At 40.6% G+C, this 24,437-nt stretch overlaps 1 protein-coding gene across 2 annotated transcripts; it reads left to right on the top strand.

Annotated features, from left to right (window-relative positions):
* The first annotated feature begins 342 nt into the window (after positions 1–342).
* LOC6586602 (alpha-protein kinase 1) lies at positions 343–24,323 on the top strand. Of its 2 annotated transcripts, none has more exons than XM_015160434.3 (9): positions 343–878; positions 16,873–17,737; positions 18,293–18,626; positions 19,385–19,471; positions 19,539–19,640; positions 20,857–21,055; positions 21,117–22,133; positions 22,200–22,301; positions 22,592–24,323. In XM_015160434.3, the coding sequence occupies exons 2-9, from the start codon at positions 16,914–16,916 to the stop codon at positions 22,774–22,776; spliced, it is 2,850 nt and encodes a 949-aa protein (XP_015015920.1). In that variant the 5' UTR covers positions 343–878; positions 16,873–16,913; the 3' UTR covers positions 22,777–24,323. The 2 variants fall into 2 exon arrangements, with proteins under 2 accessions (XP_015015920.1, XP_002012213.1); XM_002012177.4 differs by having other exon boundaries at positions 19,361–19,471.
* Positions 24,324–24,437: the final 114 nt, after the last annotated feature.

Here is a 24,437-nt window from a genome sequence, read left to right as displayed (position 1 = left end):
ACGTTAACGGTCACACTATTGCGTTTATTTTAAATGTATAAGCAACATTTACAAAAACAACATCGAGCGGGTAGGACGCGCTGAAACGTTAGCGGATAAAAGCACCGTTTAATTATTTTACAATTACGACTTTGTTATTTGTTTACAAACAAAGCTGATAAAAAAAAATTGTGCTACTCGCGATTGTGTTACAGGTGTAATTATTATTGCAACGGTTTCGCTTCCCCTCCTCTGCTTCGTGTTTGTATGTATATAATTAAATATGCATGTTTATTTAGTGAGTGAGAGAGAGCTGTAGTAAACAAATCAAATAGTAATTAAATTCAATAAGCAAATAAACAAAAGTGCAATATTTAACATAAAATTTATTAGCACCATTTGTGTGCGTGTAATAATTTGAAGAAAAAAGTAAATTTTTGGAAAGCCGTAGAAGGCAGCCAAGAAGCAGAACGACCAGCGACGACGCAGCAGTATCAGCGCGTTCTGCAAGTGTATTAGTGTTAAAGGCGCACAGTCTACACGCGTAAATATATATGTACAAGCATATGTATGTGTAAATAAGCAAGCGAATATAATATATATATATATCTAGATACATATATATGTACACAAGTAAATAAGCAAATTACCAAACGCAACCACAAGAAAAAAGTGAAATTTCTCAAGGCAGAAAAATTAATGAAATTTATCGTGCACTTTATCGGTGTGTGTGGTTAAGTGTGTGAGTGTGAGTTGTGTGTGTGTGCGTGAGAGTTTGGAAAATTATTATAAATTCCAAGAGGCTGGACGCCAGCGTCTCCGAAGCAGCGCCCACAACAACAACAACAACAATAAGCAGCAGCTTAACGGATTTTCTACTCATTTTTGCTCTTTCCGCGGTAAGTTAAAAAAAAAAAAAAAAAAAAAACAAAGCACCACAGCATAATCATCCCAAGAACACGCTAAAAATTTTCATTACGTCGAAGAAAAATTCAATATGTATGCCTTGCCAGCCAGTTCTCCCCGCCCTACATCTTATCCATCGCATCTGCTTCCCCTATCCAATTTAACCTCAACCGGTCTGGTCTGCTGCTGCTGCCACGGCTGCGGCCGGCGTCTGCGTCGCGTGTGCATGTCGTTATATGTATTTATGTATGTGTGCGAGTGTGTGTGTTGAGTTTTCGTACTAGTGTGCGCTTGTCAATACGCTCGTTAAAAAAAACTCTACGTCGCTACCTCTGCTTTGCTGCTGCTGACGTCGTCGTCGTCGTTGACGTTGACGCTAACGCGATGTCAGCGGCTTCTTCGACACTCGCGCACATTATTTTGCAAGCTGTTGTTAGCGTTGACTTTTTTCGTCTCTTTTTTTCTATATTGACAATTTTTACAGCTTTTACCGTGTTTTTTTTCCGGTAGGGTAGGCGTTGTTGTTGTTAGGCGTGTGGCCGGCTCAGTGACGCCATGCTTAGGCGCTTGCTTTTATTATCTGCTGCTGCTATTTTTTTTTTTTTTTTTTTTGTTTCTTATATTTTCAGTTTGTCGTTTGGCTACGTTTTTATGTTTAGGCAACGGGGTTGCGCCGTTATCTATATACACATTTGCGGTTGCCATACCTCAGGCTAATGTGGGTGTATGTGTGTCTGTTTCACTTCGCTTGTTTATGTGCTGGGTTGGTTCTTTTTAGGATATTTTAGTGGCGTGTATTGCTGTCATTATGAATGAGCATTCGCTGTGTTGCTTTGAGTATTGTGTTAATGAACATTCATTTGCAAACAACAAACACTACAAGAGAAACACCGTTAATCAGTTGATTGCATTGGTTTCGTACACTAGCAAGTTTCGTTAAGTGACCCTTCTCACATATACACAGTAGCGGCGCACACATTTAAATACGCACGCATGCACTTGTTCGTCCAGCCTCACTCACTCTCTCGCACTACTCTACAACTACCTTGGCCCCTTCCACTCGCATGCTCACTCTCGTTCGCTCGTTTGCTCTCTCTCTCTCACTTCACTATATCTCTTTCCCTCTTGAGCCAACGAACGCATTTGGCAATAGCACGAAAAGTTGCATGCTCCAAAATACGCACACACATACACACACACACGCATACAAGCGAATTCTACTTGCTCGCTCACTCACACTTGGCTGTTGGGCTATGCTGGCTGCTCACACACGCACCAGACTGTCGTTAGTTTTAAACTTATTTTTGGCGTTCTTTATGTGCTTGCATTCTCGCCGTCTCGTCTCGATGACGACCCAGACCCGCATTTTCTAGTCGCTGCGTTGAGCTGTGTGTGTGTGTGCCAGTGTGTATTGGTATCAGTATCGTGCGTTGTATCCGTGTATGCCTGTATGTGTGAGAGTTAGTATTGAATATTTGGAACGGGGCTGGCAGTCGAAATTTTCATCGTTCAGTTTGTGTGTGCAAGTGAAACGGCACCTGTTTGCCCACCCTCCTCTACATACACTCACACATGACAGAAGGCAGACTTAATGCAATGATTTTCCTATTTGGGTTATGATGGATTTTCTTTTCCTGTGACCCAACTATTCAAAATTTGCATTACAGCTCCGCTTATTGGATGGAGCAGATGTAGATATATCTTGGTATACATTTCTCATAAAGTTTAACTACTATCTCAGAAATGTTTATAGATAAGAAAGAAATGTAATACAGTTTAAATTGTTAGCGCTTCTTTTTTCCTTAATTATTTTTTCATAGAGCATTGAACAGTCGCCTGCACCTGTTTTACTTATTTTTTTATTTCTTTAGCTGCAAATGCAAACGAATTGTTGAAATATCAGACACACACATACGAACATACGATAAATCACATAGGCATACACAAACGTACATACCTAAGCTCTCTATATGCAGAGGCTTACAGCAATAACAAAACCCAAAAGAAGAAGCAGAAGAACCAAATGTAGTTTAAAGCGCAACTAAAACTAAACACAGAGTAGTAGTGCCTGTGGGCGTCGAGTGGGGGTGTCGGTGGTTGGGGTAGAAATGGTATTTTAGTGCATATGCCATACATACATATATCTATGTGTGTATGTGTGTGTGTATGCCTATGTATGTTTGCATTTCTATGTGAGTTGAGTGGATTTTATATCAAAAGTACAGTCGCTCAGTGATGTTGTATTTCATAGTTTTATATATATGTGTGTATGTGTGTGTGAGTACATAAATTGCATGCTCATGCTTCAATAGTTGCATGCAACGATGCTTCGTTGAGTTACAAACACAACCACCCATACAAATATACGTATATATTTATATATGTATGTATATTGCATGTACTTGTATGCGGCTAAGCCTAAGCGCCAAACATTGTTGACAACTAAAACAAAAGCACAAACGGGAGAAACAGCAACACAAAATCATTGCGATCCCATTTAGTGATTACGTTCGCAAGCGTTAGAGTGAGAGCGAGAGCAAGAGAGAGAGAGAGAGAGAGAGAGCGCGCCTTTATAACAGATAGCCCCCGGGCAGCAACAGAGATTTAGTGGTCACTCTCTCTTCGCGCTCTCGTTCTGTCGCTCTCGCTACCTCTTGCTATGTGTGTGTGTGTGTGTGTGATTACTAAGAGTTCCTCACGTTTGGTGCCAACTTGAACTTAATTGCACGCCAATCGTTTGTGTTTCGTTCAGACATTTTTGTTGTTTTTGTATTTTTTTGTTTATCGATAACAAGTGTCAACATCGCTCAGTCACGATCGGGCCAGAGCAAAGGGCAAAGTTGCTGCAGCATTGCAGCAGTGCAGCGGCAAAGGGTCAGTGTATGGTCATACACAGTGCTGCCAAAGGCTGAATATATTGTTGACTCTTTTTTGTTTTTTCTTGCTGCGTTGTGTTTTTTATGGCTTTTTTTTTTGTCGCTTCGCTTAACTCTGGCAAGGCGCAGAACGAAAGAGAGAAAGAGCGGGCGCTGCTGTGGCTGTGGCTGCGACTGCTGCTGCTGCTGTTTGTGTGTGTGTGCGAGCGAGTCAGCATGCGACTTGGCTGTGGCTGAGTTGGAGCTCGGAATGGGAATGGGAATGGGCTTGGGGCTTATGGCTTGGGGGTGTTGGGGACCTTTACTTTTGGCTGCTGTCGCGTGTTGGTGGAAAAAAATCGATTAAAAGACATGAATAGAATTCATATTATACGCATACAAATATGTATATATGTATATATATGTGTACATACATAAATTTACTTTAATTTGTTGGTTTATATAAAAGAAAAGTGTTGTAAAATGTTGTATTGATTTTTCTAAGCTAAGGCTTGGGGTGCAGCAGCAGCAGCAGCAGCAGCAGCAGTGAATGCTTATGTATCAACATTTTTCGGCAGCAAACTATGCCCAGCGGTTGGGGGTGGCTGCGCCCTAAGGGTTGTCGTCGTTGTTGTTGTTGTTATTGTTGTTGTTTGTGTGTTAGTTGAAATGCAGACGTTTTTGCATTGTTGTTTAGTGGGTGGCTCTGTGGCTGTAAAGTGGCCCAAAACACGGACAACACACGCACACACACACACATACTGTTATACTATGGCCGGGTACAGCTGTGTACATGTGTACATAAAGCACTCACCCACACACACACACACACACACACACAAATATATATAGATATACGTATATATATAAATGTATACAGCTACAGTCGCATGCAAAAACGGATACAGCTGGAGAGACACAGATACAGATACATATACAAAACAAGCTATGTGGGTGGATGGGTGGATGGGTGGGCGTTGGTGGCGTCGGGGGCGTGGCAGTAGTTGGGTGGCATCTGACTCGCTTCCTTCCTCGCATAGTTCAAGTATGCATATAATATCCGGGACTCGGGACTTCGGTCGGTGCCGAAAACGAAGCAGCTTGCAATACCAACGGGATTTGGGAGGCTGCTGCTGCTGTGGCTGGAGTTGGATGGGTGGGTGGTTGGGTGGTTTGGTTGAACAGCATCCGACAAAGGCCTACGGCAATTGCGACGCGAACAGCATTGCAGCTGTTTGAGATGGGTGTGTGGGTGTTCGGTTGGTAGGTGGTTTATTCGGCTCTGCTTGAGTGGGTTTTGGTGGGTGGTGGTGCTGCGCGTGTAGAGTGTGGAATGTTGGCTGGTTGCGTGGCGCTGGTCGTTGTCCCTTTTTGCTTTTTTGGAGTAGTTCAAATGTGTCGCGAGTGAGTGAAGAGGCTAGGGTCAAGGGTGGCGCGGGTGGTGCGGTCACAGGCCACACAGTGTGGGTGGTTCGGGTGGCTGTTGTTGTTGTATGCCATAGTTGCGTAATCTATGCGATGATATGCCACTGCTCGCATTTCGGCCCCATTGTAGTTTTGTGTGTGTGCTCGAACTACGACCCGCTGGCGATTGCATAAAGCACAGATCAGGGCCATGGATCGAATCCATAGAGCAGCTCTAAGGGGCAGCACGAGAAGAGGGCTGAAAAGGAAGGGGAACTGGCGTAGCGGTAGTCTGTTTGTTTGCATAGTAGGGGGCAGTGCCTGGCCCTATGGTTGGCTTAGAAACAGCTGCAACAACAACTGACAACTGACAACAACAACAACAACAACAGCAACAACTGCAGCTGCAACAACAAAATCCACACAGCAAATGCAAATTTGGAATTGTAATGCACAGAAATCTGAAATAGCTGCAGTTTTTGCAATAGCCGAAACATATGTATGTAGTCATAGATACATGTAAATGTATCTATATATCAACATATACATATGTAAGAATATCTATATAAATGATTCTATTTAAAATATATACATATACTCATGTATATATGAATATATTATATATCGAATTAACTAGTTAACTTTAACTTTCGGAACTGGTTGTCTTTGCTTAAAGCCTATAAAATATATATATATATATAGATGTAGATTTGATATTGTTATAGATCCATTTATAGTGCCTTCACATTTCCAAGCTGTAGCTATACTGAAAATAATAAACTTTCAACTTAGAAAACATTTCACTTTGAGTGAAATATGAATATACATACATAAATTGCATTACTTTATTGTTAAGGCTTCTTTAATCTATGTAAAGGAAATGCATTTTATATACTCATGTGCGATGGGATATTTTTAATATAATAGAACTTAAAGAATCTTTAAGTTTCTATATATAAACACTTATATTTTAAGCTCATACAAATGTATTTATGTACAATATATACAACAATACATAAGCATTAAACATTTATGTTTTAAAATCTGCAATTGTTCCTTGGTTAACTATCCTAAAATGCAAGATTTCTCATACATGTGATATACGAAATTTCCATGTATATTTAGTACATATGGATATATGTATGTAAAAGTGATTTTAGTCTTAGCCTGTCTTTAATATGCCAAGTATATTCGTTTATATATCTATAAATTCTGTATAGAATGTGTGTATGTATGTATGTATGCATTAGAACACTGTCAAATTATGTTTTGGGTATATCCCAAGAGAACATAACTCACACCAACATACATATATACATATGTATGTATATTATCAATATATGTTTAACACCTGCTTTTGCCATCACCTCTACATGAGTTAATCCTCTTCTATAATGCCTATTCCCCATCTAGCTGTTTGCAGGAAATTAGTTTTAGCCACATTTCCGGCGCCTAGTTGGCCATTAATATTACCAAATTTTAATGGTAATGCAAATGCCACACCAGAACAATTAGCGCTGCTTTACACTGCACTGGGCGGCGGCTGCATGTGGGCGTGGCACTCAAATATATTCGACAGATTAATTATGATATATATATATATATATATATGGATATATACACATATACATATGTATATTTGTGTGTATTTGTAGCTGCGTCTACTAAACTACTCCTGCGACTATGAATTGCAAACGCAACTGTACCTGCAGCTGTGTGTTTTGGCCTGTGCGAAAGGGGTGGGGGTGGGCGGTGGTAGGTGCGGCAGGGCTGGGCAGGGCAGTGGGTGGCTGTCGGGCGTTGTAGGGGTTAGCTGTGAGCAGTGACTAGGCGACGAGAGCGCTGATGGTTTTGCATGACTGCGTGCGTGTGTGTGTGTGTAGGCGAGTATATCTATGTGCATGTGTGTGTTTGGGACTTGGCTTCGATTTTGCGCGTTTGGCAATTATGTGGACATGTGTCTTGACACCGCCTATTATATATATGTATATGTATGTGCATGTATTTGTATACATTTATATACACACAGACAACCACTCACACACTCGCATGCAGGTAGCGCCCCCTCACACACACACGCCCACTTGAAGCAGAGAGGCGACCCCTGCTATTGACATGACTGCTCCTTCCTTGCCCCTGCTGCATTACGTATTTCTAGATACACATTTTTGTTAGGGCATTAAAAAAAATAGACGAGATATTCTCGACTGGCAGATTACCTGTGAGCAGATAAGCAGATAAGAAATGTTCTTTCTATTCTTGTAAGTTTATGGAATATGTACATACATTGAATATATTTACATCTATTCGATTCATATTAATAGCAAATATTTGATATATACCTATATAAACATGCCAAATTTGTCCAACTGTAACAAACGTCCGCACAACATTCGGTATACCCCATTTCTAATAAAAATATCAAGGAGTGCAGGGCATGAAAAAGAACAGCAAAAACCGTTAACCGACAACGACCAACTGCAAACGTTTCTGTATGTACGTGCATACGCCTGTGTGTGTTGAGCTGGCGAATGGGTGGCTTTGAGTTGGGTGGCCGCCAGACAAAAAGGCAAGCAAACACCGTTAGCTTTAAGAGGCGACTTTAAAGTTTTCGCTGTGCCTCTTCGACAAGAAGCACAACCATATATATACTTATGTATTACATATAAATATGTATATACAATACATATAAATAAATGTATATGTATATACACTGATTATGTATCTACTTATAACAAAAGTTTTGGGCTGCCTTTACTTTGAAGTAAACTTGTCGAAGCTTTCGTTCGGTGGTTGACGATTTCTGGTTGCGCGAAGGAGGCGAAGGTGGAGGCGCAAAATCATCACACACACACACCTACAGCTGTCGAAAAGTACAACAGCAAAACGAAAAAAATGAAAAAACAAATAAACTAAGAAAAACAACAACTAGAGGCAGCAGCACACAGCGTTGCCACTTTGGCTGCTCATTTTCAATATTTCCACTCGAACTGCATTTTGCTTATGTTATTTTATTATTGTTTATGTAGTTATATTTTGAGTTGCTTTAATTGCCACACACACACACACACATGCATACATACATACGCGAACAAATGAACACACGCACGCACAAAAACTCATATGCCTTTACTACTCACACTCTCACTTGGCACTTATTCTTTTGTCGCTCTCCCGCGAGCTCTCTCTCTCCCTCTCTCTTTCTCACTCCCTCCTACCGCTTCACTGTGTCTGCTAATTTATGCACGTTGTTCGGTTTTTGGTGTCTGTGCAAAAGTTTTTTGATTGCCCATTTTATACTCAATTCAATATTATTGTATTTTACATGTTTGAATGTGTGTGTGTGTGTGTGTTTGTGTTTATGCGTGTGTTGCTCTCATTTTACAGCATTTTTTTGGCGTTTGTGCTGTTGCTACTGCTGCAACCGCCTAGTAGTAGTCAAAGTCAATGTAGAAGACAGTCTCATATCTCGATTTTTCATGTAGTTTATTTTTTAAATTCTCTCATTTTACTCTCGCTCTCACGGTCGCTGGCGTTCTCTCTTTCTCGCTCTGTCTCTTCTATTCGTACGTTTGCCTTTTTTGCTTGAGGCAATTGACCGTTTAAATGAGTCGCCGCTGTTGTTGTTGCTGTTTTAGATGCTGTTGTTGGCACGTTGAGATATTTTCTTATTTGGGTTTACTTTTATTTTTATTTTTTGATATACACCGTTCATCTCACTGAAAAGCTAAACGAAACCCTTTACCTTTGTGCGGGTAGCCACACGGTGCGGAGAGATAGTGTTGCCACTTTATTTTCAGCGTAGACAAGTTTCAAGTGGAATCGCCATGCAGTTGTTGTTGTTGTTGTTGTTGTTGTTCTTGTTACTTCCTTGTTTCTGTCATTCTCAACTTTGTATATAGATATATGTATATATATATACTTATGTATGAATGCATGCATGTATGTATGTATACGTGTATGTAGCTTTGTATGTGTGCTTATGTAACTGCGTCGCGGTTCGTTCGCCAGGCAAGAATGCGCAAGAAGACAGACAGAGACCCATCACACACACACACACACACACACACACATACATATATATGCATGTATAAATATGCGCACGATTTTGATTGTGCATGTGTGTGGCCTTTTTTAAACAAACTCTCGCACACACATATGGTATGTACGTATGTGTGTGTATAAGCAAAAACTGAAAATCAAGCAAATTCAGCGCTTTACATACTTTTGCATTGATCTTTTCCTTCTTTTTTTCGTTAAGTTTTCATGGTCGCTGCGCTGCTGACGTTGGCTAATTATGATTATCACAACAACAATGTCAATTTACTCAATACTCGATCTTCTTCTTCTGCCAATTTCATGCAAAAACAAAGGCATCAGCAACAGAAACACAAAAAAAAGTGGCAAAGCTGCTTTTGGTTGTTGTTTTCTTTTTTCGGCTTACCATTTTTTTACCTGTTTACTCTTGCATCTCGCTCGAGCACACAGCACTGTCCATTATATACATATACGCGCATATGCTCACACACACGCACACACACACACACTTGCATAGAAACGCACACAAATGTAAACACGCGCGCGCTGGTTACACGTCATTAAGTGCAAAATAAGAACAGCGCATAAAAAAGTAGTATGTAGTAGTTTTTTCTTCTTTTCTTTCGTTCAGTAGTAGAAAGCGTTGCTGCAGTAGACTGCCAATTTATATGTGTATGCTGTAGTTACCGTTAGCTATTAAAATTGCTTGTTTGCCGTTGCTCAGCACTGAATATTAAAATGCAAACATACGTAAATATGTAAATGCATAGGATGTATGCATGTATGTATGTATATTAAAGTGAACTAATAAACAGTCATAAATCTTTAGTGATTCATTTGGGGAAGATGCGGCCGTACCAGCAGCTTCATCACCACCAACAATGTCTCTTTAAAGCAGCTGTGTGAACAATTGCATATAAAAATGTACATGTACACATATATACATACATACATACATACATATATTTGTATATGATAATGTATGTATTTTCAATTATAGGTACACACAAACATATACATAAGTGTTTGTAAATAGAATTCGCTTATCAGCAAAAGCGCTAGAAAAATTTTTTCTCTTTTCGTTGTCATATTTTTTTATATGCTGTGCGTATACATACTAACATATACATATGTATGTACATACGTAGTATATAAGCATGTATCAGTGTGTGTGTGTGAATGTGCTAACGTTTAACATCAAGTTAACTATGAAAAACGCGTGCAAGCTATTATTACAGGTGTACACATAAACTTACATATGTATGTGTGTGTGTATGTGTTTCGTTGGGTTTCTTTAGTTCAAGGCTAAAAATGACAGAATTTATGGCAGTACCTCCAAAACTGTGCCCAACCGTTTGTATAGTGCCTAATGCATATATGTACATATGTATATAAATAAATATATATATGTGTGTGTATTTATATGTTTGTATACAAATTGTACAAGTACTCATATAGTTTAACGGGCACTGAAGGCCACTTTAATTGCAAATGAAATTGAAATGAAATCTTACATTGAGAATTGAATGAATTTCAGTTTTCTCTATTTTCTTACCTTTTTGGCACTTATCGTGTCGCATTGAAAAAAATGTCAAATGTGTGTGTTTGTATATAAACATAGTATAAGAATATAATCTGTTTGTATGTATGGTGTGCGCGTGTGTGTGTATCGGCTAACTGGTTTTGTTATTCCTTTGCTTTTTTGTTGGGCCGCCGCCGCCTCTGCTGCTGCTGCGCTGTGTCAGGGCAAGCGACGCCGACTGCGCTGCTTACCTTTTACGTGTTACTTTTTGGGGTTATTCTTAACAAGCAGTGGACATCGCTGCGGCAGCAACGTCGGCAGCGCAAGCGAGGAGCAGATCGTCTCATTTTCATGTAGCATTCAATTTGTTTTTTTTTGTTTCATTCTTATTTAATTTTTTGTTGTTGTTTTTTGATGTTTTGCCAACAGAGAGAAAAAAGCAAAGAAAAACGAAAGGTAAAGCGCAAAGCCTAAAAATAGCCGAAGCATAGCAATGGCGTTGACGTCGACTGAGACGCGTTGGTAATTTGCTTGATTAAGTGGAATTTTTCCATACATACATACACACCAAATTGTATTGAAATGCAGTCATTGAAAAACCGTTAACAAAAGTGAGCCTAAATTATAAAAGAAAACTAAATCAGTAGCAAGCACACACACACACACAAATGCACGCATACCTATGTGCATGTGCATGTGCATTTGTACATATGTATGTATAGATAGATTGTTGCCTTGTCGATTTTATGTTTGCTATTGCCTTTTTATGTGTTTTTACTTTTTCGCTGAATCTTGTTGTTGCTAGTGTTGTGGGAGAGACAAAGAGAGATAGAGAGCGAGAGAGAGAGAGAGTGAGTGACCGGCAGAGAGAGTGAGGAGAGGCGGCCCAGGCCAGGCCAGGCAGTCAGCAATACATACAGACAGACACACGCACATACCCGCAAAGAAGCACGGTTGGATAGACAAAAGCAACGAGACGAGCGCAGCGCGCAGTCTGCTTATGTACTAAAGTCGAGCCAATGTGTCTGTGAGTGAGTGAGTGTATGTGTGTGTGAGTGAGAGCAGCGCGATATATGTACATACACATGCATAACCATACGCCAGTGGTTTATATACAACAGTAATAATAACAACAACAAGACAAAGACTATGAGAAGAGCTTTACAAGCAGCTGAGCTGCGATTTTGCTATGCATGTATGCATGTGTGTGTGTATATATATATATATCAAACAAATATGCAAATTGTTATTGCAAAATTGTGAAATTTGGCCATCATAAAAATAAAGCAACTGATCTAAGGCGTATTTTTTGCATAATACTAATTATACTAATGTATCTATGTATGTGTGCTTATGTATATGTAAATGTGCAAACAGTCTGGCAACTTCAAGCATAACTGTTTGTTGCTAATTTTTGCGGCTTGTGCATAAAACGGTTTTATCAGCAGAGCATCGCCTTTATTCCAGTCGGCGTCTTTCTGCATGAAACGAATTAAAAATAAAAATAGCAACAACAACAACAACAACAAACACAGCAATTAAAACCAGTTTGAAAGCTATTACGCTTTGTTGTTGCCTATGCCTATGCATGTACACATATGTATGTATGTGTGTGCATAGGTAATATATGTATGTATATCTATATGCATTTATTTAGTTGGTCAGACTTAACAGAACCATCTACCAAAACAGCTGTAAAATTGCTAGGCCCAGACCCAATTCCGATTCCATTCCGGCCCCTTCCCTCTGCTTGCCCCGCTTGTCACTTGCCAATTACTCAACGCTGCCATAAAAGACAGTGCAAATATGTGTGTCCAGCGATAAGCAGCAAATCCGCACACTACAACAACGACAACAGCAACATCAACACATCAGTATTTTATATATACGCACATACACACATTTATCGCAGCGCAGTCGACGCGACGCCGACAGAGGCCAACGACTACCGGCAGCGGCAGCGGCAGAGACAGAGAGGCAGTGCTGCCGCCGTCGCCGTCGCTGCGACGATTTTTCGTTTGTAGTGCGCGCAATTAATTTGTGTTAAGTTTTTGTTGTTGTTGTCGTACGTAACCCATTTTCTAGAAATTTATTTATATACTACTTACAATCATGCACATAGAAATATTATTATATTTTGTGTTGCAATTTCCCGAAGCTTATCCTTATCGGCGCTATAAATAAACAAGAGAGACATAATTATATATTTATTCGTAGTTGTACATATGTATGTATGTGTGTATGTACAAAATTATGAATGTAGTGAGATTTACATTAGCTCATATTGTAATACATATTTATGCATGTACATATGTATGTATGTATATAGAAGCATGTAAAATTGACTGTATTAATAGATTAGAATGACTTAACACTTTGATGTCGTATCTTAGAATTAATATACAAATACAAGTGTGTGTACATATGTAAATGAGCTCAGGTAGATCTCTTTGTTAATTATGACTCTTAATTCTTGATTGTAAATTAGTCGAGTGGAGTTGCCACTGCGTTGAAATGTGTGCTGTTAAGCAGCTGTTAATAGTCGAGAGCGTTGACTTGACGTCACTAATAAATTTGAGCATTTCACAAGGCGCAGCTTAGATTTATGCGCCAGTGCATTTTGCAGGCTGCCTGCCTGCTTGCACCCCGTCCCACCCCACCAGCACCACTAACACACAGTCCCACCATGGGGACGATGATGGTGAGTTAATACATATGTACAGTGCCATGTACAACAAGTCGGCCGCTCTCGCTCGCTCGCACGCGCTCTCATCGCGACAGCAACGGCAACGGCAACAGCAGCCCACCGCTTTGCTCCTCTCTCTCCCTCTTCCGTTAGCCGTTGCTTATGTATATATGTATATACAATGGCAGGCCATAAGATATGCGCATTTCTTATACGACTATGTACGTATGTATTTACTTGTATATATGTATGTTTATAGATATTTGTATGTATGCAGTACCTACTTATGTATATTTGTTTATTTATTCGTCCGTTTGTGTGCAAAGCTGCTGCGACTTGTTTTGATAATTTTTTATTTAATTCCTTTTATTGAAATGAATTGAATTATTTTGCGCATATCGCAAAAATAAAAGCGATTGCAATTGGAGTATATTTGGTATTGAGTATGTTTTCGAAGGGCCTTTGGTGGATTAGCTAACCATGGATTGGTAGGGAAGCGAAGGGAAGGGGTAACTTGACTTGTATGCAAATCGATAGGTCTGGGCGTAGTTAAGGTGTACCGTGGGTGTATATATATAGATATATGTGTGTGTGTGAGTGAGTGGTGTGCATGGGGTGGCCAGACAGTTTTCAGTGCACCCCACCCCCTCAGGGCCTCTGCCCCCAGTACTCGACTCTACTCCCAATTCGGTCGCCAACTGCCGCCGTCTGCCCGCCACTCTCATTTTGCTGTTTGGCTTTGGCTTTGGGTTCGCGTGTGTGTGCGACGCGCTCTCTCTTCTGTCTTGCTCTCTCTCTACGTCGGCTGCTGCTGGTGCTGCTGCTGCTGCTCACCGCAGCCGCACTCAAACACATTTTGCTTGTTGGTTGCTCTTCGCTTTTGTTTGTGTTGTTGTTGGTGCTGCTGCTGTTGCTGCTCGCTGCGCTATGTACACAACTGTACTTTTGATTTAACCTTATTTCTTTGCTTTTTTTTTTTTTGCTTTGTGTGTGTGTGTGTCGCTGTTGTTATTGCTCGTTAGTTGTGGCCTAGCTGTTGTTGTTATCGTAAGAGATGACTCTTACAGTACTTGACGCGCCCCACTCTACGCCACTCCAGTCGACTTCCCACGACTGGAAGTCAAGGCTGTTCTGCTGTTCCTCTGGAATGCTGGCGCTTATCGGCGGTCAGTTATCTACGCTGCTTCTTCTAATAGCCGCTTGCGTTGGGCAGGTGCCAACGACCGTTAGATTTAAACTTGAACTTGTCTGCGATGTACAGTGAAAGCTCAGTTGAGCAAGCACGTTCGCTGCACGTTCATAGCGACAGCAACATTAATAGCACCAACAGTAAAAAACGGTAATTGAATCACCATTAAACAGTTTAAAAGGTTAAATAAACATTTATAAACTGCAATAAATATATCATCTGCAAAAAGAGTTAGCAAAACTTTTAATGCACACGCTCCCATACATACATATGTATGTACCCTATTGACACATATACACTCATACACACAGACGCACAGAGCTTAACTTTAAGCGCTAATTGAAACACATTTAGCGCGCTATTAAACACAATTATAAACACTGAATGCCAACAAAAGCCAAAGCCAACAAATCGATATACGACGTTTTCTATGCATTCAATGTCAGCCATATAAAAAGTGCCGGTATCATATTAATACACACAATATTAAAGTATGTACATATATACAAATAATTAAAATGTTTGAATTTTTTTTTTCTCTTTGAACATGACAAAAAATGCGAACAATCATGGAACACAAATGCACAAACTTGTATATATAAGTATACGTGTATACATGTATACATGTATATGTAAATGCTGTTATTCTCACGCTCACCAGCCACGCCACAGTGTAATAAAGCTCTTCACAAAGTGGTAGTTAAATGTTAATTTATATAAATGTTGAGAGTGTGGGCTGCTCAATAAATTTAAAATATGTAATTTATAGAATGTATTAAAGAATCATATATTATTATTATATAATTAAAGACAATTAAATTGTGTCAAAATGCCTGTTGCATGTTTGGCGCACTGACCGCACAACATTGTTCCACTGTGCCGTCGCGGCTGTTCGCTCTCAAACGGCAATCTGATGACGACACAAGTGTGGAAAGTAACGAGACATAGCCGACAGCTGCTTAAGCGGGGGGAAACCAACGAACGAGTGAGCGAGCAAGCTCTACACATGCATGCGCTATTTAGATGTGTGTGTGTGTTATATATGTATATGTGTGTGTATATGTATATGTCTGTATTGCTGTGCGGCTGCTAACTTTCAAAGCGAGTTAATTTATAGCACGTTGGGGACATTGTTGGTCAAACAAAAACAGACACACACACGTGCACGCACGCACACACACATATTCATACACACTTGTACTGTATTGCTCGCATTCTCATCATGTTTATTATATTATGTTTGATTCGCTTTTCTTTCTTGCGCCACATTCTGTTGAGGTCGTCTCTAAGCTCAGCTCAACAAGCGTTGCCACCCGATGCGAAGCACTGTCTTCATTGTTGTTATGTGTATTTGTGTGTGTGTGTGCTGCATTTATTCCATTTTAATTGGACTGTTTATTGTTTGTATCGTTTTTGCTTGTATGCATTTGCTGTTTATTGGCTTTGACAGGGGGCAGGTGCAATTGTTGTGGTAAAGTTTATTCACCTCACGCTCTCACGTGTCTTTGGCTTGTGCATGTATATACATATGTATGTATGTATGTGCATTGGTGTGTGTGTGTGTGTGGGTTCGCTAGTTCTACAGCGTTGCCACTAAACATTTAGCAATTTGCATGTGCCCTCTCGCTCTTTCACTTTACTTGTAAGCCCAACTTACTCTCTCCCCTGCCTCTCCACCTCTTTTGTTATCATGTAAATTTTCGCTGCGCTTTGTATGCGAAAATTTGGTAAAACGAAAAACGTGACTTGCTTTTAGAAGCAAACGCCAGTCCCAAATCGAACCGAATGCTGTAAAAACACATTTAGATGAGATAGATGTAGGTGTGTGCGTGTGTGTGTGTGTGTTTGCGTATCTTCGTTCAAATCTGACTGGCCTGTGATTTAGTGTAGCTTTCCATTTGTTTTGCCACAAGCCAAAAAAACATTCGAGACTCAAGACACTAACTTGATTTAACAAGGTCGTCGCCAAAATGATATAAAATCAGGATATCTTTATTATTTCCTTACGTTAAAAATGAAGAAGAAAATCTCGAGCGGAGATACAGCAAAAAAACAGTTAGGGGTTAAATTCTTCTTTTTCTGATTTCCGCTTGTAAAGTGACAAAAAGAAAAAAAAAGGAGCAATACATACATATATAAAATAAAGGTGGATATCAACCCTTAGCAATGGGCGGGCTAAAGTGCAGTAGAGACTCCCTAAAGAGAACAGAACATATGATATAAGCTAGAGAAACAAAAATAAACAAATTTATTAAAAATCAAAATTTAAATCTTTTATCTCTTATCTTTACAGTTAGGTCAAGATAAGTCATCACGACGACGCGACGCGCGAAAATGGCCAAAATGGAGGTCGACGATGTCGTCGACTTGAGCCTGAGTTCTGGCCGTGATCCGGCGCTGACAATAACGCCGGCCACGACGCCAACGTCGACGCCGACAACGATCAGCAATCGAGACCTGCGAGCGTTGACGGCGAATAATACCGGATTAACCATAACGCCAGCTCCGGGACCCACAGCAACAGCTGCCACAGGCAATGGCAACGATACCAACTACAGCAGCAGCAGCAGCAGCAACAACAATAATAGCAACAACAACAGTAGCAACAACAGCAGCAGCAACAACAACAACAGCAGCAGCGACGTCGCCACAGCGGGCAGTGGGAGCAGCAGCAGCGCCGCCCAGGATGAAAATAAAGTTCAACGCCGCGTCCTGCGGCCACGCACCGAACCCAAATCATATGCCGAGGCACCAGACATTGTGCTGCTGCCAGCGCGCACGAATGGCCGGCAGCAGAATGGCAACATTGATTCGGAGACGGACGATGAGGAGATGCCGCCGTATGTGCCCATCAAGGAGCTGACGCATGCAGAGCTGAAGGAGCGGGAGAAAAGTTTGCGTAAACTGAGGCAGGATCTGCGCAATGAGGAGACCAAGCTGATGCTGTTAAAGAAGCTGAAGCAGTCGCAGCAGGTCATGAAGGAGAATCTGGTGGTGACGCCCACCAGTGTGTCGCCCAACAATCCACTGGCTGCGATACCCAGTGCCCTGACAGCGAAGGGGTCGCTCAGTGTGACGCCCACGTCCGCGTTGCCGATGCCGGCCCACAGCAAGGGGCGGAGTAGCTTGGGCGGTGGAGCAGCCGCTGTTAGCATAAGGTGAGTTAGTGTAGTTGGACTATTTAATAAATTATCGATAAATATCGATGGCGTGTGAATTCAAATATGGAACTAGCGAGGGCCCTAAGTAAATAAGGATTACACGGAAATTAGTAACAACATTGATGTAATATCGATATTATATGTTTCATAACGGTATCGATAGATATCGATTGTCTTATATATAAATATGGAACTAGCGAGGGCCTTAAGTATTTAGGGATTAAACGGAAATCAGTGATAATATTGATGTAATATCGATAGTATATAGTTGATAGATATCGATTGGATAGATATCGATTGTCCTATATATAAATATGGAACTAGCGAGGGCCTTAAATATAAAGGGATTAAACGGATATCAGTAATAATATTCATGTAATATCGATAATATATGTTTGATTGCGTTATCGATAGCTATCGGTTGTCAAATATATTGTAGAATCGGATAAGATAGAAATCTTTTCCTTTTGCGAATAATCTATGGATTACAACTTACATTATATAGAGCAATATACTTATCTGATCTATTTTTTGTGCTTGCCATTTCCACAGCGCCAGCAACAGCCGCAACATAAGCTCCTCAGCAGCGACGGCCGCTGCGGTGGCCGCAGCCGCAGCAGCTCTGTCATCCGGCTCGCAGCGCGGCGGCAGCAGCAACCTGATTGGCAGCGGCAACAACCACTCGATACTCCCGCCACCTAGATCCTCGCTGGCAGCAGCAGCCGGAGCGACACTGGCAGCGGGCACAACCATAACGCCAGCCACAAATAGTTCGCATCGATCGAACGTCTTGCCGCCGCGCACAAATCTGCCGAATCTCACGATTACGCCGTCGGTGACCATAACGCCAACGTCGGCGCCGCCATCCAGCCTGAAAGCACGCAATGTGAGTTATTGTAATGTCATCGTTGCCGTAAGCGCCGAGTTTTTCCACCCTAACTTTAAATCTGATTTATCAAATATATATATATACATACATACATATATATCAACATGTATTCCATATGCACCAAACACACAAGAACAAAATACACTTTTTGATTGGAGTATTTTAGAATGTTGACAACAACACTTGTCAAAATTGCTGCACAAAACTCACGCTTACCAACACTAGACACCTAAGCATACGAATTATCGAACCAAATCGATGAAGCTAACTATCTATCGACTTAACTCCCTTCACTCTGTTTCTATAATTCGTCTTGCAACACTAGAGAAAACACTTTAACTGTCATCTTGAGCTGCCTTGGAACGTGTTGCGTAGCCTGCTCGCTTTTACTTTCAAAGAGAGAAGGAAGAAAATCTTTTAACGAAGATTTGCTCATTATCATAATCATAAAAAACAATTCCGAGTAGGCTGCGCCGTATGGGCCCATTGGCAGCTAACTTTTCTTTTCTTAACCATTTTGCATAAACCAAATTTATTTCAAACGAAAGCTTTTATATTCCTTAAGTGCAAAGAAAGAGACAGAAAGAAAGAAAGAAAGAGCAAATATATAGAGTAAAACCATTTTCGCCATCAGCCCAACATCAATTGTCTAATTTTCGTTCTATATTTCTACTACTAAAAAATAAAAAAAAAAATTATATAAATAAAAAAAAAATTGCCAAAACATGCAGCCTAATATTTCGGATAATTCGAAGGTACCTGGGACCATTAGCAATTCCGTATCTATAACGCCGGCGCCCCCACTACAATCGCAGCATCAGAATCAGCTAAACGATTTGAAGGTGAGCCGTGGAAATTGATTTACTCCAATATAAATATACTTATCTAATATCATCTTGTTTTCTTTAGAATGATCGCAATGCACAGCGCGAGGAAGCTCAGACACCGGCTCAGCGTCAGGCAGCTGCTAAGATGGCGCTGCGCAAACAGCTCGAAAAGACTTTGCTACAGGTGAGCTGTGTGGCCTAATGCAGATAGAGCAGAACGGGAACCAGGACGAGTAGTAGAGCTAGCTAAGCTGTCGGTTCGAAACTCACTAGGATAGAGCTAGCAGTTTCGAGCAGTTTCATTGTTGATAACTCCATAGATATAAAGTTCTTACCACTATTTTGGGTCAGAAATAGAAGGTGCTGACTTAAGCTAGATGGAAACTAATTTGAAATATTGATTTGATAAGAGAAATGGCTCAAGTATTGCGCAAATAAGCTAGACTTGGTATGCTAAACCGAAACTGATAGGTTGGCATTATTTCTGGATATAGATCACATAGATATGTTATTAAGCTACGGCTTGAGATCGAATTTGTATAGCGAAATTCAGCCCAAGTCGATATATATCGATTAATTTTGCGAAGGAGGATTGAAATACCTTATAGAGTATCTTTATACATATAAATTTTTGATTTCTACTGAAGATCTTTGCAGTGACATTGAGAATTTTCCCAGTAGGCTTGATAACAGTGACAGTTTTCGGTCATGCTCTCATGTTAAATAATTATTCAATATAAATATAAAATATAATGCCACGAAAACGCAAGGGGGCTAATTTGAGTCGTCGAACAGTCAAAGCTAGAGGCATGCAAGATATCAGAGCTCAAAGATCAGATGAAGAAAGGCAACAAATCAATGCAGATGTCCGTGTGAGAATGGCGCAGTTACGTGCATCCCAATCGCAAGAGGCACGAGAAGAGCGAAACCAGCAAAGACGATTAGAACGAAGAGTAGCGCGCAGATTCGTAGTCAACAGAAGTAGAGGAACCGTAGAGGACCGACAACCTCAACAAGTACTGCGAGCACATTCATCTCTTCGCCTAGCATTTCAGTATGAGCCACAAAGTCAGCTCACTGCTACCAATGCCAAGCGAACATTATAACTGCAGCCCCTCCCCCCACACTTATAGTAAATTAGCTAATTTGTATTTAAGTACACAATATTCCCTAGAAATAATGAATATGGCAAAACAACGTTTGCCGGGCCAGCTAATACATATAATACGTATTTTCAGGAACTGTCTCAGTCAGTAGCAGTCTTGTTAGAGATATGAGTCTATTTGAATGTCAGTTCTTTATTATTGAGAAATATAAAATTTATAGAAGATATCCTTGAACTTGCTTTCAAAAGCATTTGTATTCAACAGTAATTCATATATAATATATGCCTTGTCTAGATACCGCCACCAAAGCCCCCACCGCCAGAGATGCACTTCATTCCCAATCCAAGCAATACGGACTTTGTTTATCTGCTTGGACTAGAGACAGTTGTGGATTATTTGACCGTGAACAAGAAGGCGAACGCTGTGGCGGCGCCCTTCCGATGCGCCCAATGCAAAATAGACTTTACGCCCGTTTGGAAATGGGAGAAACAGAGTAAGCGAATCGAATTCTTTAAAACGCTAATTATGATTAACTGTTTTATTTTGCTCCACAGCCAACAAGGAGGCAAAGGTCATCTGTGAGCAGTGCGTGACATCGAATGTGAAGAAGGCACTGAAGGCGGAGCACACGAATCGACTGAAGCAGGCGTTTGTGAAGGCGCTGCAGCAGGAGCAGGAGATCGAGCAGCGCTTGGCCAGCAGCCAGAGCAGCCCATCGCCCGTTGAAGCGCATGCCTCCAGCAACAATGCCAACAGCGTCGCCTCCGCCCATCAGCAGCAACAGCAGCAGCAGCATCAGCAGCAACAACAACAGCAGCAGCAGCAGCAGCAACAGCAGCAGCATCAGCAGCAGCTCCATCAGCAGGCGCTGAGGGAACAACGCGAACAGCTGCAAGCATCGCATGCATCTGCAGCAGCTGCTTTAGTAAATTTGCCACCTTCGGTTACCGTTATACCTACTAAATGCCAGACACCTACGCCAGCACCGCGGCCCACACCGCCGCCGCCAAGCGTACAAAGTCAGCCTACGCCGCCACCGCCACTGAATCAGTCGGGAAGTACTCAACGCTCCTCGCGTGCTGCAGCCACAGCAGCAGCGGCAGCCATTGCAGCCCAGCAGGCGGGCATACTGAGTCCCGGGCCAGCGGCAGCTGCAGCGGCGCATCATCACGAGGCGTCGTCATCTTCAACAGGTCGCTCCTCGGCGCGTACCGAACGCGAACATCACCAGCACCATCATCAGCAGCAACAGCAACAACAACAGCAGCAGCAGCAACAGCAGCAGCAGCAACAACAACGCGAGCAGCAGCAACAGGCGCAGAACTATGATAAATATTCAGCTGCCACGCTGGCGGCAGCGGCGCATCTCAGCGCTCTGGGCGGCATGGGCGGTCTGAATATCAACAATCTGGCAAGTTTGGGTAATCTCAATCAGTTGGGCAATCTGGCAGCACTTGGCGGCTTAGGCAACTTTGGCAACGCCTCGACGGCAGCCAACAACCCAGCTGCAGCTCTAGGAAATGCATCGCCAGCAGCGGCCATGCAAGCCTTTCAGCAGCAGCTATTTAGAGGTGCGTCTAGCGACAGAGTTTACTGTATATTGATATGTTATTAATATGATTTATTTTTTCTTACAGCACTTGGTCAGGGCTTGGGCGGCAATCCGCAGCATATGATGCAATTTGCGCCACTTCTATACACCTACCAAATGGCCATGGCGCAAGCGGCACAAGTGGCAGGTGAGTTAGCAGTGAGCGAACTGTAGAAATAATGTTAAGCTAACAGGATAATGTTAGCAAAAGTGCATATACAGTGACATTTGCAGTTAACCTAACAGCCCCAAGCTATTTAACAGCAAAATGTATAAGAATATTCTATTCTGTTACATTCTGTTAAGCTAGCAGTCAGAGCTTATTTGACTTACAGCAAAATGTCAACTAGCATTGTAGAGTTAACTGTAAACAGCATTAAAATTGTAGATAACAGGATTGTTTCTAATTTGGTTTTCTTTCTATTTCCCCACATATAGCTTTCAACAACAATAACAAGAAGAGCAGCTCCGCTTCCAGTTCATCGAAGAACTCGAACAATGCAACCAGCTTGGCTGACATACAGCGGGCGGCGGAGCTACAGCGTCAGTATCTGCTGGAGATGATACCGCCACAGCAGCCGAGTGGACCCAGCGGCAGTCGCCAGAACAATTGGAAGGCCTAAACAGAGAACGAGGCTTAATATGAACAGTAGCAGCAGCAACAACAACTAACTAACTTTATAATTTTTCTTGATTAGGTAATTTTATAATTTACGCAAGCAAGCATAATGTACACGTAAATACAATGATTATACTACTATAATTATAACATAATTAATTATACATAATTATACATACGAAAAGAAAAAAAAAAAACACATCTTCAACGTAATTGTTCGTAGTTTCCTTTTTTTGTTAATACATGTCGTGTTTCGCTCTCATTTTCCATACAACAATTACGACTACAATTACAACTAGCAATAGAAATCGCAAAAAGAAAAAAATAATAATTAAAAAAAATCACAGTAATGAATGAACACTTTTAAGCTCTTATAGTAATTGGATTTATACATAACATATGAATAATTCATTGATTGATAGTCTATAAGCAGATAGCCCCATTTTTGAAGGGGCCTAATGCCCCCTCGCCCAATCCACACCCCTGAAACTCAGTTCTTTGGGGCTGTACAAGTTTAGTTTTCTATATATATATATATAATTATATGTATATATTCTTATGTATATGCAAATATTTTGTAATAAATTTTTAATATACGCATTTTAGATTTTAGTTGTAAACAAATTTTTAGGGCTCTAATAAATTGCACAATAATTTTAGTTTTTGCCAGTACATAAACTATTTCATAAAAATATACATACATGCATACATATACATACATTATGATACAATTTAATAATTTACTAGACTCAATTTATATGATCCCACTTCAAAGACGATAGTACTGTTATTTAGTTGATCTTAACTCGTTACAAACCCCGATTCACATATGCATCGAAAACATCAAATGCCGTTAATACAATATTGTACATAAAATATCCAAATATATATATATACACACATATATATACTATACAAAACCTAACATACCAAGAATACAGGTTATCCAAAGTTTTCAACCATTTTCATGGATATGCCTTTCGAACAACTAAAAAGAAATGAAAAACAAAAAGGGAAAAATTGAAAGCACGTAATATTGACTGAAATTTAGCATATTTTGTAGTATCTCAATGGACATGCATCAGCTTGCATACATTAAGAACGAAATTAGGCACATTTTCGGCAAAATAGGCTTTATATATATATGGAATGAGAACGGAAACGGAACCCGAAGCGGATGGAAATGGGAACAGGAATAGAAACAGAAGCAGGATGAAGGTTACATTTAGGCGAATCATTCGGAACACACAAACCAAAATTCATTTTTGGACATGCGAAATCAAATTGTGATCAAATTATAAAACGTAAACAAGAAAAGTGAAAAAATCCATAATTATTTTTAGCTAACTAAGTTTAAAACATGCATTGTAATTCGAATTCAAATTAATAACAGCCGATAACGATAAGCAAAAACACGAAAAGAAAAAGAAAAAAAAAACAAACAAAAAACAACCGCAACAGTAACAGCGTTAGTTTCAATGTGTATGTGTTTGAAATTCTATGCTAACTATAAAAAATATAAGATATGCATATAAACAGTTTTTAAACCAAGCTAAACTTGTATTTCATTTCGCGCTCGATAACATAAACTTTGCGATAGTCATAATCATACTCATCGCAAACAGCAATCGCACGTCGCCACAATGTAATGCATACATTCCATGC

This window comes from Drosophila mojavensis, unplaced genomic scaffold (genome assembly GCF_018153725.1).
Source record: "Drosophila mojavensis isolate 15081-1352.22 unplaced genomic scaffold, ASM1815372v1 contig_74, whole genome shotgun sequence".
In the NCBI taxonomy this organism is placed as follows: domain Eukaryota; kingdom Metazoa; phylum Arthropoda; class Insecta; order Diptera; family Drosophilidae; genus Drosophila; species Drosophila mojavensis.
Note: the sequence above shows the minus strand (reverse complement) of the source record. Positions and strands in the feature narration are given on the sequence as shown.